General features: G+C 41.7%; 1 protein-coding gene across 1 annotated transcript in view; it reads left to right on the top strand.

Annotated features, from left to right (window-relative positions):
• The first annotated feature begins 1,318 nt into the window (after window positions 1–1,318).
• The window catches only part of rreb1a (ras responsive element binding protein 1a), a 56,897-nt gene continuing 42,380 nt past the window's right edge, over window positions 1,319–15,835 (top strand). Inside the window, 1 exon segment of the mRNA XM_018663367.2 lies at window positions 1,319–1,569. Coding sequence (XP_018518883.1) covers window positions 1,530–1,569 — 40 coding nt within the window. The 5' untranslated portion in view covers window positions 1,319–1,529.

Here is a 15,835-nt window from a genome sequence, read left to right on the forward strand (position 1 = left end):
TTTATTTTTTAAGAGTTTAAAATGAGATTACTTTACTTTACTTTATTTTGAGATGAACATATTTTACTTGTTTCTTTCTGTATTTACTTTTAACGGTTTCCTTTAGTTAAAACGTTTTAAGATGGAATAACTTTAACTTTTTAAAGTTTAAGATGAGTTCACTTTTCTTTAACATAAGTACTTTACTGTTTCCTGAAACACTGATTGGATTACTTCACTTTTACACTTTTAAAATACTTTTTACTTGTCTTTTAAGAGTTTAAGGTGGAATGACTTTTCTTTTTACCAGAGCATTTTCTAAATGTCAGTACCTGCGGGGTGTTTTTACAGGTAGATGTGGCGCTGATGAATTAGATTTAAAGATGAAACCAGAGCTCATGTGTGTTGATGAGAGCACTAACTCCAGTCAGCTCATTACTTCACCCTCACCTCCCTATAGGAGCAGTAGCAGCCTCCCTCCTCCTCCCCCCTTCCACTCCCAAAGCCTGACGGTTGGCATCCTTCTTCTCTCCAAAGCCCGCGATATCTGCCTCTCCCCCCGCGCCTTCCTCCGCTCAAACCTCGCGATAGGTGCGGCCGCAGCCTGAAGTCTCAGAGTGGCTGAAACAGCGCGGATGGTTTCTGTTTATCTTTTACACCGAGTGAGAAAACTCGAGTTTGGAGCGCGTTTCAGCGCCAAAATAAAGCTGCAGTAAAGACAGAGAGCGACTTTACCTGAGGAGCAGTGATGCAGAGGAGATTCAGGAGTGCATGAATAAAGTTTAAAGTGATATTTTGGGGGTTAAAGTTGCTTTAAAGTGACGCATGTGCGCAATTTACGCGTCAAAGCGCAGATTTGTTGCGTAAAAACGGTGAAAAGTTGGATAGAAGCGCGTGAATAAAGCTGCTCCGCGGAGGTTTGAAATGATCCACACACGGGATCGTTTCCTCCTCCATCACTGATCCGTTCACCGGGTCGTTACCGGGTAAAAGAAGTAACGCGGTAACGCGTAAACTCCGCGTGCGAGAAAGAGAAGAGATGCTTGGTGGCCACGTCCCCTTGGAGACTGGAGAGACAACACGTGATGAGCTTTACTTATCAGGTTTAGAGAGAGGGGGGAGGAGGGGGAGGAGGGGGGACGGGGCTGGGAGTCCGCGGAGGAATTAAAATAAAACTAAAACTAAACGTTTTCCTCTCGACGACTTCTTCCCTCGAGTTTTTTTTTTTTCTTTCCTCCTTTCCTCCGGGAGAGGAGAGAGAAGGGAGGAAGAGAAGCAGTAGAGGAGGAGGTTGTGGAGGAGGGAGGGGAGGGGTGGGGAGGGGAGGAGGGAGGGAGGGAGGAGGAGGAGAAGCCGGAGTAAAGTTTGTCCAAGTTTGCACATCCCTTCGGAAACGCCATTTTGATTCCTCTCCTCTCCGGAGCGAGTTTGCAGCCTCTCTCTCTCTCTCCCTTCTTTTTTTTCTTCATCCCCCCCTTTATCATCCACCATCACCGCCGTTCACCATCATCATCATCGCCCCCACCACCACCATCATCATCCTCGCCACGATGTCTCGGCGCAAGCAGCCCAACCCCAACAAAGTCAAGCGTAAGTCTGCCTTTTCTGCCTCTCCATCGCTGTGTTTTGCTGCTTTTCTGGCTCCGGGCGCTCGCTTCACTCGGTGCCCGGGGTGCGGGTCGGTTCTTTGGGGAGGGGGGGTCGAGGAGTTTGGACTTGTTGTGGCTTTAAAAGTAAAGTTTAGGCTGAGATGTGGACTCGGCTCGGGAGGGAGAAGAGTTTTTTCTCTCCTCTCCGTGTTGCTTCCTAGTTTGATGCGCATCCAAGCGGTGGAATTCAACCCCAGCTCTCTTCCTCATTCACCCTACTTCAGCTAATTATCACCAACTAGTTGTTTTTTCGACTTTTGGTGCAACTTTATCCCCCGCGTGCACGTTCGGGGCTGTTGTTTGGTGGTTTTGCCCCGCGGGGAGGGTGGCAGGAGGGGGTTCAAAGTCTGCTCGCCGCCGGAGTCGAGCATCCATATCTCGGGTGCACTTTGGTCGGAGCCTCGCTGTTAGTGGCCATGTGTAAAGCTACCAGACACCACCGGCAAGTTGACGGCAACCAGCGCCGCTGCTTCCGGTGCGCGCTTTCAAAGTAAAACCACCTGTTGATGCGCAAGTTTTTACTGGAGGCGATTGAGCTGTGAATGTGTTGGTTTGAGTGACTTTGTGGATGTTTTACCTGATTCAGATTCTCTCTGGAGGTTCAGACTTATAGAAAATATCTGGAGGAGAAAGTGATGCAGCTGCTTTGTGATTGTCATCCTTATATTTAGACATACACCAACCTTCATCTACTAGGGCAGTTGAAGCTGTGAGGATCTGTGAAATACTCTTTTATCTGACCAGATAGAAAAATATTTTCACTGTACTATTCATCCTTTAAACACAGTTGGTGGTTTGAGCTTCTCCAGTGTGAGTTTTCTTGGTCACACATGGTAGAAAACTGGATATATTTATGGGTCAGAGCATCTGAGGGCATTATCTCAGGCTCTGGAGCTTTTCTTTTATTATTTCTACCAAAGGTTACACATGTAAAGTTGTTTTTTTCTTACATCAGTTTATTAGTATTAAAGATAATCAGATTACTTTTAGATATGACGATGTAAAACAAATTTCTTCACATCTCAGAGGCAGGAACTAGTCTGCATTCTGCATTTTTGCTTCAAAAAAATAGTCTTAAAGGATTACTGGACTCTAAAAATAGCTGAAAACTCTTTTCCAGTGATGTAATAAATACATCAACTGGTTGTTGCTGCAAATGCACCACAGCATCGTGTTAAGAACTCACTTTAACCGGAGTTATGTACACTGTGTTTGTTAATAAAAGAGTATACCTTTATATAAATGTAAATACACAACTTTTACAACCAGAAAAACTCTGTAAAAGAAGTTTAATGTAAGCTTGAGGTGCGTTTTATTTTGTAGGAACACAGCGCCGAGCTTCCGGTCATATTCTAGCTAACGGCTGCTAGCTCGACGCTGCTGCCGTGACCTTGCCCAGACATATTTAACCAGAAACCGACCACTGTTCATTTATAAACTGCACCGACGCGGCGACGAGGAGGCCCGGGTCGCCTCGTCGCTCGACGTGTGCGAGTTCCCGCTGCTGTTGGGCGACTTTTCGCCGCGTTTCGGAGACTTTTTCCACCGTCTCCGGTTACGCGCAGCAACAGCAGCAGCAGCATCGACGTGACGCCTGTTGCATCCACCTCCTCCCCCCTCCTCCCTCCTCCTCCCCCCTCTCCCTCCTTGGTCTCTCTTTTCTGTCTTTCGACATCATCCGTCGCTTTAACTTCCATTTTAAACGTTAACTCACGGTTTATTCCGACACTTTAACCCCCTCCGACCTCCAACCGTCGACTTTAGCAACTTTTCTTTAGTGTTAGCCGTTAGCCTCGTCGTCGGTTTTTTTCCGTGTTGGTACACGGCGGAGGATGCTGGCCGCGGCGGTTAAATCTAATAAAGTGGCTTTACTGTGTCAAAGAGACTTTCTTATCTCTGCTCCGGGTCAATGATTGACGGGCCGGGGCCGGGGCTGGGTGTGTGAGAGGCCGGGAGAGGAGATGAGTTGATGGGGCTTCTCTGTCTCAGTCTCAGGGCTGAACTGGTGAGATAATGGTTGCTAGGGATTTTCTCTCTCTCTCTCTCTCTTCCCGTGTTCGCCCTATGTCTCTCTACCTCTCTCCACCTCCCTGCTCAGGAACTCAAACTCGACTTTTACCAAGAAAATCCACTTTAACTTATCAATTTTAAAACTTTTAGCGCTTTTTAAGTCATTACCAGTGAGTTTATAGCAACTTTAACCAACGTAGAGGCATCTGTAACCTCTGCAGTTCCATATGTGCGGATTAAAGTGTTTTAATGGTGGTTAAATGTGAATTTATGTCAAGTTTACACTTTTAATGGCAGTTTTTACTCTTTATAATAAAGATTAGTGAGTTTATAGTAACTTAATCCAACATCAGAGCATCTTTAACCCTCAGTGTCCATTTGTAGCCATTTTAAGTGAATTAGTGGTAGTTAAAGGTGAATTTAAACTGACACTGACGTGTTTTTACTCGTTTTGTATATTAATAATCATCACACAGCGACTGTTAATGTGTTTGTAGTAATCTACAGTATCTTCATCTGACTTTACAGCATCTCTACCCTCTGCAGTGTCCACATGCAGGGATTTAAAGTGTTTTTATGGCTGTTAAATCTGATTTTACACTACATTTCTCATACTTAAAGGCAGTATTTACTCTTTATAGTAATGATTAGTGACTTTACAGCATCTCTAACTCCTGCAGTGTCCACATGTAGCCATGCAAATTGCATTTGTGGTAGTTAAACGAATGCTTTATGGCAGTTTGTGTATCTATAATCATCACACAGCGACTTTTTGTGTATTTGTAGTAACAAACAGTGAGTTTACAGCAACTTAATCAACTGGATGTCTTCCCCTGCTCTGTCTGTACCTGTGGGTTTATGGAGGTTAGATGAGAATTAACACCAAAGATCTGGTGTTGATGTAATCAGTGAGTTCATAGTAACTTTATCTGACTTGATGGTGTCTTATAATCTAGTAGAGGATTTAAAGTGTATTTATGATCATTAGATGTAAAGTTTTTATTGTTACAGTTTTTAGAGCATTTGTAGAAATCAACAGCGATTTATAGCAACTTCATTCAGTTTTACTGCGTCTTTAACCTCCACAGTATTTATATGCAGGGGTTTAAAGAGTATTTATGGGAGTTAACAGCGTGTTTTATTACAGTTTCTACTCTCCATATTAATAATGAGTTTACAGTAACTTTAACTTCTACACTTCAACCTGTTTAACTCTTATTTGTTTCCGTCTTATGATGAATTTATCCTCATTTCTATTATTTCCAGCTGGTACAGAGTGGTTGTTGTGTTGACTTAATTCCTATAATGATCCTGTATGTATGAGTGGAGTCAGCTTCAGTCAGTTTTAATATTCAGACTGGAAACATGACTCTGACTCTGCAGCTTTAAGTGGGTTTAAATGTGTTTGTGGCAGCTTGTAGTGACTTCATGGTTAATTTAAATATAGTTTAAATCATAATAGTGATGCTTGTGCTCCTCAGAATCTGTTTTTATTGTGTTTTTACCTCCTTTAATGAATTTACTTTGACTTTATTCAGTTTAAAAGCATCTAGTTTAGTGCCTTCAGCACAGAGCGTGCAGAGGCTTCACAGTGCTTTTATTTTGGCGGGACAGTCCCTTTAGCATCCTCATAAACCTTTTCTCTGCGTTTAAAGGCCGTGGTTGTGAGTTCTGATGCTTTTTCAGATGATAGTTGTACTCCTGCTGCTGTTGGTCCTCCTCTCCTCCTCCTCCTCCTCCTCCTCCTCCTCCTCCTGAGGAGGAGGAGGAGAGATCCGGATGAGCAGTTAGCATTCCATTACGAAATTCAACACTGAGGCCGAGCTGGGCCCTCGGCGACAGGCGCAGATCTCTCTCTCTCTCTCCTCCCTCCCTCCCTCTCTCTTCTCGTTGAGGGGGAAACTTTAACTCCACTCTTCTTCTTCTTCTCTCCTCGTTTCGTGGAGCAGAGGCGGCGTTTTCAAAAAGAGATGCATGCTGGGTGTGAGAGGGGAGGGAGGGGGGAGAGTGGGGGAAGGAGGGGGGGGGACAGGGAGGGGAGGGGAGGGGGGGTGTTAATGAAAACATCAAAGTGGATGTCGAGTCTCTGCGTCTCTGAGCTGAGGATGCTGGAAGAGGAGAACAGCTGCTGCTTCTTCTTCTTCTTCCTCTTCTTCTTCTTCTTCTGTGGTGGGGGACATTTTAAAATGCTGACAGCCGATGATGTAGTCGATGATGTGTCACCACACACACACACACACTCACACTCACACTCACACACAAAGACTGTCTTGTGCGACGGGGGCATCCTCCATTGTGAGTGCAGTTTTGTGGGAAATGAAATCACACACACACACACACACACACACACACACACAGCCTGCAGTCACAGACATGATGCAGCTTGACGCTCAGGTGTTTGTTTTGTGCAGGTGATAAAAGTTTGAAACCAACCGACTGTGACTGGTCGACTCCTTCAGGAGAAAACTGTTTGATCAGGGCTGATTGATTATTGATTAGTGATCAGTGAATCCTCTGTCAGGTTCTGTGTCCTCACAGAGACGGAAAAACCATCCAGAACTTTATTTTATTTAGTTGAAGTGATTTTATTTATAGTTAAATACAAATAAAACAACATGTATTTTAAAGTTATTTCTATTCAAAGTCTTTGTTTGAATGATTTGAATCATTGATCATTTAGAAACAACAGTAAATACATTTCTGAAAATGTTAATTTATATAAAGTCTACAAGAGAATACAGTATAGTATAAAACAAATTGTTTTATTTTTATTCTCCAAATTTATTAGTTATATCCTGTTTAGCTTCTTTTATTTTGAAATAAATGCCTGTATCTTATAGTAAACACATAGAATAAATAAAAATACATTCATCCTCGTTGGTGAAATAATTATATTGTAGAGTACAAATACAGATTTATCCTCTTTTTAAGACTCAAGATGATTCTCAACAAAATATTTAAAGATTATGATCAGAGGAAAAGTCAGTGAGGTCTGAGTTATTAACGCTGATAATTACAGGGTAGTCCTGTGTGTGTGTGTGTGTGTGTGTGTGTGTGTGTGAGTGTGTATAAACAGGGTGAATGAATGAGTGAATGAGTGTGAGTTAATGAGGAGCCTCAGTGGGACGTTTGTGTTGAACAGAGACTGAAATGAAGCGGCTAATTAAAAACTCTCGTTTTCCCTCGGAGACACATTAACCTCAGTTAATCACACACACACACACACACACACACACACACACACTCTGTATTGATTCACACAGTTTCAATCACATGATTTAACAGACGACCTCAGAAAACACCTGACGACTCTTTGTCTTAAGAGCAGCAGATACTCGTTCAGACGCAGGAAGTTGCTGCAGAAAACTGACTTAAACAACCTTTAATTGTTTTTCAGTTGTTCAGTGAAACAATGAATTGACTTATCCTGTAATTTCACAGTGAACAACTTGTTTTAGATCAAACAGCAGAGCTGCAGTTAGACAGAAGACTCATCATTAATCTTAGATGTAAAGATTTGAAGTATATGTTGGATTTAAAGACGTCACCTTTGATTTTACTAAATTAAAATGTGCATTTTCTGACACTTTACCAACAAAATCTTTCACCTGTTAATCAAGAAAATGATCAGTAAGTTAATTAACTGTAGAGTTGTGTATAAATTAAGGATGAAATGTATTTTCGTCTCCTCTTCGAGCTGCAGCTCCGTGAATATTCACTCTGTTTATTTGAAAACCACCTGAGAAAGACAGCGAGCAGGTCGACGCTCCTGTGCTTGGTCACATGACCTCGTCAGAGCCAATCAGAGCGCGAGCTGCAGCAGTGTGACTCGACCCTGGATTACCACACACACACACACACACACACACACACACACACGAGTGATGCACGTCGTGGTGTTTGTGCGTCGGTGACGTCCTGCTGAGGGACACCATCAGCTCCTCAGACAGTGAACGTTACTCCTCCTTCCTCCTTCTCCTCCTCTCCTTCTCCTTCTGCGCCCGGCCTCTATTTATAGACCCGCCTTTTTTAGATAAGATTATGTTCCATCCCCCGACTGACAGGAGGAGGAGGAGGAGGAGGAGGAGGAGGAGAGGGGGAGAATCAGGGTGTTTGGGGTGAAAGTTGAGCTGTGATCTGCAGCTTTACATGTCGGCATCATTAGAATAAAACTACAGAACTCTCAGGAGCAGGAGTTCCTCTGTTCAAAAACTTAAGTGCTTTTTACTACAGACTGAAACATGTCAACAAGTGGTGACGAAAAGATTACACAACAGATGTTTTAAAGTTTTGAAACGTGACTTTTTAAGCCTTAAATTTGACTTTTTTAGCAACAAAATGTAACTTCATAAGCGTTAAAGTGGCATTTTAAAACCTAAGCTTTTAGGTTTTAAAATGTGACGACGTCAGCTTTACAGCATCTTAAAACTTGACTTTTGAAGTTTTAAAACATGGTTTTAAGCATTAAGATGTGCCTCTTAAAGCATTAAGCATGATTTAAGTGTTAAAACTTAAATCAGCTTAAGTGATTTTAACACAATTTTAAGCTAAATGTTGACTTAACGCATAAAGCTTTGACATTATGCATTAAAAACTGACTTAATGCAATTGAAATCTGACTTTTTTGTGTGTTGAAACCTGACTTAAGTGATCCTCAGCTGATTTTCTGCTTTTGTCTTTTGCGACAAACTGAATATCTTTGACTTATTAAGTGATGATCGGTCAAAATGAAACGTGAAGTCGTCACTTTAGGCTCCGGGAAACTGTGGTTGGTGTTTGTGTGTTTGTTGCAGAATAAGTTGTTGAAGTGTGTTTCAGCAGATCAGAGAGAGATTTTATTCAGTCGAGTGTGTTGATGATTAAAAGCCAGTGTTTTTCATCAGGGCGGAGGTTCAGCTTGTTTCTGATCTGGGTGGGGGCCGTCTCAGACAGTCAGGATGTAGATGTAGAGGTGTGGTGGGCGGGGGATGGGTGGGAGTCAAACTATTACACCTCAGTCTGGACCAAATGGCTCATCACCATCCCCCCTCCCCCTCCACAGAGGATCCATGTTTGATCTAAAGACTCAGTGAACTGACAGAATCAGGTTTAAATGCTTTTATTTTAACATTTCCTTCAGTCAGAGACATATTTTCAGAGTTATATTAAACCTCAGAGCTGAAGAGAAAAGATATAAAAGTTTAAATGATTAACATGGAAGTATTAAAGGGTAAATTCAGCTTTACTTTATCAGAGTCTATAAATCAGTGAGGCTGTTAAATAAATAATCCACCACCTCTGCCTTTAGTCTGGTGGAGTCTCCAGGTGTGAAAGTGAAACAAAACTTTCCTTCAAACCACAACTGTTTCTGATGCTGTTTCACTTATAGATCTGCTTTTTTAGTAGGTTTGGATGCAGAAATCAATATTCAGCTCAGGTATTTTAATTTTTTGTTAAAATGTTAAAAGGAACCTGTGTCAGGTGTTATTTTACGGCTAATTTACGGCATTATATCCGGGGTAATACTCTAAACAAAAAATTACAAAAATATTTTACGTGATTTAAAAGTCATAAATTTGCAAGAATAAAGAAACAGGAAACGCCACATCCAATCGCAGAACAGCGACTCTTTTTTTGCTAAATCTGATCGCAAAACTATAATTTGCTAATTTTATTAGCTCATTAACTGCAGGTGTAATGCACGGCTGTGGTGTGATGATTCAATCTCGGAGAAGTTTCAAGCTTCTGTTACGACCTCAATCTTCTTTTTTTTCTTGTAAATTTACCACTTTCATCTTCATAGAATATCAGTTTTTTTTTTCGTAGATTTACGAATTTAATCTTAGAGCGTGTCCAGATTTTTTTCACATAAATTTCAGCTTTTTTTTTAAATTCACCACTTTCATCTCAGAATATCCTGTTTTTTTTTTTCATAAATTTTTCATTTTTTTCTCGTAAATTTACGACTGAAATCTTGTGTAGTTATTGTAGCACGTTTCACAACATATTATTGGTAGTGGAAGCTGTTTGATTGATCAGGGATCAATAACGTATTCTCTTAAACCATAATCACACATATTTAGTGTCAGTAATCTGAATCTGCAAAGTAACTAAAGGTGAAAGTAGTAAAAAGTACATTTGAAATATAGTGTAGTAGAGGTATAAGGTAGCAGAGAATGAAAATACTTAAATGAAGTACAATTACCTTTAAAATAGTACTTTTCACCACTGCAGAAAATTAAGTAACAGCTTCACCTCCGACTACACTGAGCCTGTAACTGTAACTAAACTCCAAGTTACTAAAAATAAAGTCTGTGTTTTCCCAGGAACGATTCCTTGACACAATTTAAAAAACACCCTTTTCCTTCAGAGACGATCTGTGCTGTGTCTGAATAATTCAGAGTGCTGAGTTTTCAGGAAGCGGTGTTGTAAACACTTGGCGCTGTTGCAGGCGTTAGCGGTGACTCAGGGTTTCGGGCGGTGTCGTCAGGTCAGGAGGATGCTCGCTGCCTCTGAAGGTGTGGAGGTGAGTCACAGGTGGATCAGACGTCCTGGAGGGAAACTCAGAGCAGATTATAGCTTTTACAAAGAAATTCATGTTGTTTCTATGCAGAAGAGATAAATGACAGATACTCGTGTTTGGACCTGTTGGTTTCCTGAGAATTTTAACCGACACGCGCTTCCTCCTAATTTCCTCTGATTATCCTCTAACAACTTTAATCATCAGTTAATCTGATCGTTATTTTCTCTGTTCAGTCGTTTATGTTCAGTGATTGAAAACAGTGAGAAACTAAACTGAAAAACTATCGATTAATGGAGTTCATTAGGCTCAGCTGAAACTATTTAATTGATCTGTTATGGTCTTTTTATCGCATCTTTTGTTCAGAGCTGCAGCAACAAGTCGACTAATCAATCAGCCGATCAGAAGTAACTATTTTGCTAATTGAGTAATCGATTTTTCTCGTAAAAATTCAAAGTATTTGCTGCTTTTTTTTGTCATGTTTTAAAGTTTATGAAACGTCTTTTAGTTTTGGACTAATTTTCACGGGACATTAAAACAGGAACTTTCGTTATTTACCGACATTTTTCAAACAAGTCGTACGAAACGTTGTCAGTCCGCTTCAGTCCTCAGGCTCTCATGCTAGTTGTGTTATTTAGAGCTTTATCACTTAGTCTATTGATCAATTAGTCGATCAACTGGAAATTCACCTCCGTATTTTGGTAACTGAAAAATCTTTTTTATAATTTTTTTTAAGCAAAAGTTCGAGGATTTCTTCTCTTTGTCGTACATGAATATCGTTGGGTTTTGTGCACTTGTTGCTCTCTCCTGACGTTTCATACACAAATCTATTGATCGGGATAATCTGCAGGTTTACCGTAATTAGCTGATGAGTTGAATCAGTCATGTGACCTCTCATCACGTCTGATCACCAATAAACAGATCAATACAGCGGTGAGAGCTCAGAACTGAGCGCTGAGTCCTGACGGAGAGAGAGACAAGAAGAGGATGAGTGTAACGAGAGACGAGGGATGAATAGCGCTAAAGTAGGACACACACACACACACACACACACACACACACAGAGTTTAGTGTGTCGTCTGATGGGCCTCCTCCCATGTATTTCTGTGGGGTTGGTATCAACACACACACACACACACTCTCTGAACCTTGTGGTCTCGTCACTGGGTTTAAATTTAGGCTGGAGGCAGCTCGGTTATATTGACACACACACACACACACACACAGACCACCGTCTTTATATAGCAGTGAATACGCTATAGTTAGAGAGAGTAAATATTACAGTCTTCTCTGTTTGGCCTCGAGCTTCACATGACGAGGACTCGACGTTGTAGCTGCAGCTGAAGATGATTTTCTTCACAGATTGATTATTGATCACAGAGAAAATATCTGATATTTGTCTGATCAGCTTCTTAAAACCCAAGAATATTCAGCAGAGAATCCTCAGCAATATTTGACTTTGCTGCTCGAAAAATGACTAAAATGATCATTTAAGTTTCTAATATATTGACTGATCAATTAGCTGATCGGTCATTGCAGCTCTGATTAATTGATTCATCAGATCGTCCATTGACAGAAACTTAATTAAATCGTTTTCTAAGTAAAAAAGGTAAAAACTTTATAGGTTGCAGCTTCTCAAACAGATTCCAGATTCAGATTTTTCACATTTCTAACACAGTAATCAAAACAAGGCTTCTGGAAACATTTTATTTTATTAGATTTTGGGAATTTTACTCTCTTTTATTCTTTCCAGTCTCATTTCTCATCGTTTTAATTTTGATTTTCCTCTTTTAAACTTTGTTATAGATTTATCCATTAATCTCCTCTGTTGTGATTCAAGTTCTTCATTGTGACTCAGGCCCGTTTACGTATTTCTGTCGTTTTAAAAATGCCCGTTTTCTAAATGAAGTTTTGCATTGGAGGCAGCAAAGTTTTCCTCCTGTTAAACTCCAGTCTTTATCCTCTGAGAGTTTAAAAACATCAGATGTGGAGATGTCGAATGTGTCTGATGTTAAACCTGGAAACCTCTCACACGATGAAGCCAGGATCAGTAGAAACTTTAACTGTGTTTCAGTTGTGGCTCTGTTCGTCTTCGGCCTTGACCTGATGAGTTTGTTACAGAGGGACATTTACATAACTCTGCTTGTCTGGTGCTGATAAGCTCCTGTTGGTTTTTACTGTTTGTTTGATGCTTCGTGTCTTTGTATTTGAGATTTGTCTGTTAAATCGCAGAAAACTGGCTGGAGTTTGGTGCACAGATGGTTTCAGAATCATTCTCAGCATCTTTCTGACTGTGGTGACGTTTTCTTTGGTTTTTTGTTTCTGAGTTGTTGATTTTTTTGTGGGAGCTCGGCAGCAGAGGACGAACAACATCTCTGCTTACGTAACTCTCTGTGTCTCTCTGATAATAATAAAGGCTTCACATGGACCAACACTGAGGAGAGAGAGGAGCTATTGTTTCTCCACTTCCTCCATCTCCTCCTCTGCTCTCCTGATGAGAGGCTGCTTCACTTCCCGTTAACCCCTCCATCCTCCATCCCCCTCTCTCTCTTTATTTAATGTAAAATCTTAATCTGTGGTTTCTCCATTGGTCACATGATTCATGTTTGTCTGTTAGTTTCATGTGTGTGTGTTTGGATTTGAGAGAGTTACCGTCGGATGAAACGTGTGACCACCTGTAGTTTGATACCTGACGTTCAGACTCTCGCTGCTCCTTTAAATGTAACCAGCAGCAGTTTGGTCTTAAACACATAAAATCATAAACTGACTTTAAAGATAAGCGTCTGTGAGCATCCTCCTCCTCCTCCTGCCTTTCATCTCCTCAGCTCCTCCCTCCCTCTCCTCTGAGATATTCCCTCTGTTTCCTCCTCCCTCCTCCTCCCTCCATCCGTTGTGACATTCTTTCACAGCCGAGGCGCTCGGACTTTGGACTCGCAGTAAATACGGCTTTATTTGCTGCAAACAGGGTGAAGGTGGCTGTGAGTGTGTGTGTGTGTGGACGGCTGATATACACACTCCCGTTGCAGCGGTAGTTAGCTCCACAAGCTGCTTATCAGCGGGACAGTCTCACCACACCCACAGCTCTCAGCCTCTGCTGGCATCCCATACAACAGGTCTGTCCTACACTTCATTCCTCCGCTCTTCATCCATCCATCCTCACGTCCGTCTGTCTCAGTGCTGCTCAAACACACCTCCAGCTTTTACTGAAGCTGAGGAGGCAGCTCCACCCTGTCCTGTGTTGCAGCTACAACACACAACATCCTGCAGTTTTATCAAAATAAAACAAGTCTGAACTCTCCAAACTGCTGCTGCACAGAATGAGGAAGCGTTTGCTGCGCCATCTCTTCAAAGTAAAACTCACAGGAAAACCAAAAACTCCACGACGTCGTCTTCCTGTTTCTGCAGAATTTTATTTTGACGAGGCAGAGCTTTTCCTCATCCTGTGACAAAGATATTTAAAATCTTCTGAAAAGTGAAAGCTTCAAACTCAAGTTTTAAGTCACCTGCAGAAAACTTTAAACAGGAAACAGACTTAGAAGATTTAAAAAAGCTTCTGGAGCTTTCAGCTGCATCACACTGTCTTCTTCAGGAGGTTACGTCACACAAAATACAAAAAATTATACTTTGGTAAAAGTTAAAATGTAAGTGGGAAAACTTCCAAATCAACAAAAGATGAAGTTTGAATATAAAAGTACCAGTTTGTTTGAGTCTCCACTAAAGGTCCACTTACTAACAAACTTAAAGCTAAAAGCTAAATTTAAATCAAACAGGAAAAAAACAGAAGAAAAAATTTAAACTAAAAAAAGAAAACTTGACAAACAGTTTTAAGTTTTTTGAAAAGATAATTTTCTCTGTGATTAAAAAACTAAATCAGGATTAAAGGTCAAAGATGGAGGACAGAAATTCAAAATATAAAGAAAAAGTCAAAACTTTTAATGAGTGAAAAGTCGCAGGAAAAGTTTCTAAACCCAAATAAATTCAAATTTAAATTAAAAAGCGACAGTTTGAGGTTTGAGCTTTCTGCTCTGTGATCAGTGGAACCTTCCTGCTCCCCCCGCTGAAGCTGCAGAGTGGTACGTCCCACACACTCCTGAAGCTTGATGGAGGCTCTGAGGGGAGGCTGCCAGTGTCTCTCTCTCTCTGTCTTTCTCTGTCTGTCCCTAGCTCGCTCGCCCTCCTCCTCCCCCACTCGCCCTTTCTTGCTGACTAAACAGTTTTGTCAGCTGGTCGCTGCTCTGCTGCAGGATTGGAGGGAGAGAGGGGGGAGACGAGGGAGACAGAGAGCATGCAAATAACAGTGTAGTTTATGGTGGTAAAGTCAACACAGGTAGATTGAGTTTTAACCGCAATCACAACTTTAGTAAAGTGTGTGTGTGTGTGTTAAATTTCCTCCAGTTCCTCCTGCAGCTTCAGTCTGATTTTATTCACAAACCAAACTCTTCTGCTGCGTCATTTTCTCTTTTTCTCCAGATTCAGTTTGTGTGTTTCTCTGCTCGCTGTGCGACTTCCTGCTGCTGTTTGTTGGTTGTTAAATGATGAAGTGTGTAACGGTGTGTTAGATGTTGTCGTGCAGCAGATGTGAGTGTGTGTTGTTGTTGTGTTGTTGTGGTGGTGGAGTGTTTAAGTGGCCTGACGGAGCAGCAGCATGTGAATGGAGCAAACAGACCCGGCCTGAATAATCCCTGTTAATCTGACTGTTAGCGAGGCTGTAATCTCACACACACACACACACTCAGCCCCTCCCTCCTCTGAAAAGGTACCATTGTTTGTTCTGCAAACACAGGACACGCCTCGTTTCCGTGGCGACCACAGCGCCTGACATGCCCCCAGACTTTTTTTTTTTTAACCATCCATGTTTAACTGAGCATCCCTCTGAGGGGGGAGGGGGAGGGGGTGGAGGGGGGGTTACAGGATGTGAGAGAGGAGAACGAGTGATGTTACTACTTCTCCTCTCCTTGTTTCCTCTCCTCTCACCTTGTTCCCTGTCCTCTATACTTCCTAGTTTTCACTCCTAGTTTCCTTTTCTTGTCTCCTCTCCTCACCTCTCTTATCCTTATCTCCTCTCCTCTCGTCTCCTCCCCTCGTCCCCTCTCCTTGTCTCCTCATCTTCTCTCTTCGTGATGTTTTACCTACAAAGACTTTTATTCTGTAGAATCTTTAGATGCTCTTATTTTGAAGATGTGACAAAGTGTGTGTGTGTGTGTGTGTGTGTGTGTGTGTCCATTCCCAGACATGCGTTTAACTAATTATCATTCTCTTTGTATTTAGCGATGACACACACACACACACACACTCAGTGGTTACACTATTGTAGGATTTCAGGGATTACACACACACACACTCACACACACACCAGTAATAATTACAGACTGTGCAGATGAGCCCTGCCCTCACACACACACACACACACACAGAGCAGCAGCATCATGGTGTCGTTATCATGATGACACACACACACACACTCAGCTGATTCTGTCCATCGACGTTAAACTGACTTCACTCTGAAAAACATTTTCTATGTATCTGAGTGTGTGTTTCACTGCAGGAGATATTAGTGTGTGTGTGTGTGTGTGTGTGTGAGGACAGAGCAGACCTGAGGCTCTGTGTGTTTTTATTTAGCTGTTTTTTGTCTGTGGAGTTCAGTCTGCAGACACAACACTCAGATACAGGAGGACACACCACCACTTCATCTTCTTTT

This window comes from Lates calcarifer, unplaced genomic scaffold (genome assembly GCF_001640805.2).
Source record: "Lates calcarifer isolate ASB-BC8 unplaced genomic scaffold, TLL_Latcal_v3 _unitig_5616_quiver_586, whole genome shotgun sequence".
NCBI lineage: Eukaryota > Metazoa > Chordata > Actinopteri > Centropomidae > Lates > Lates calcarifer.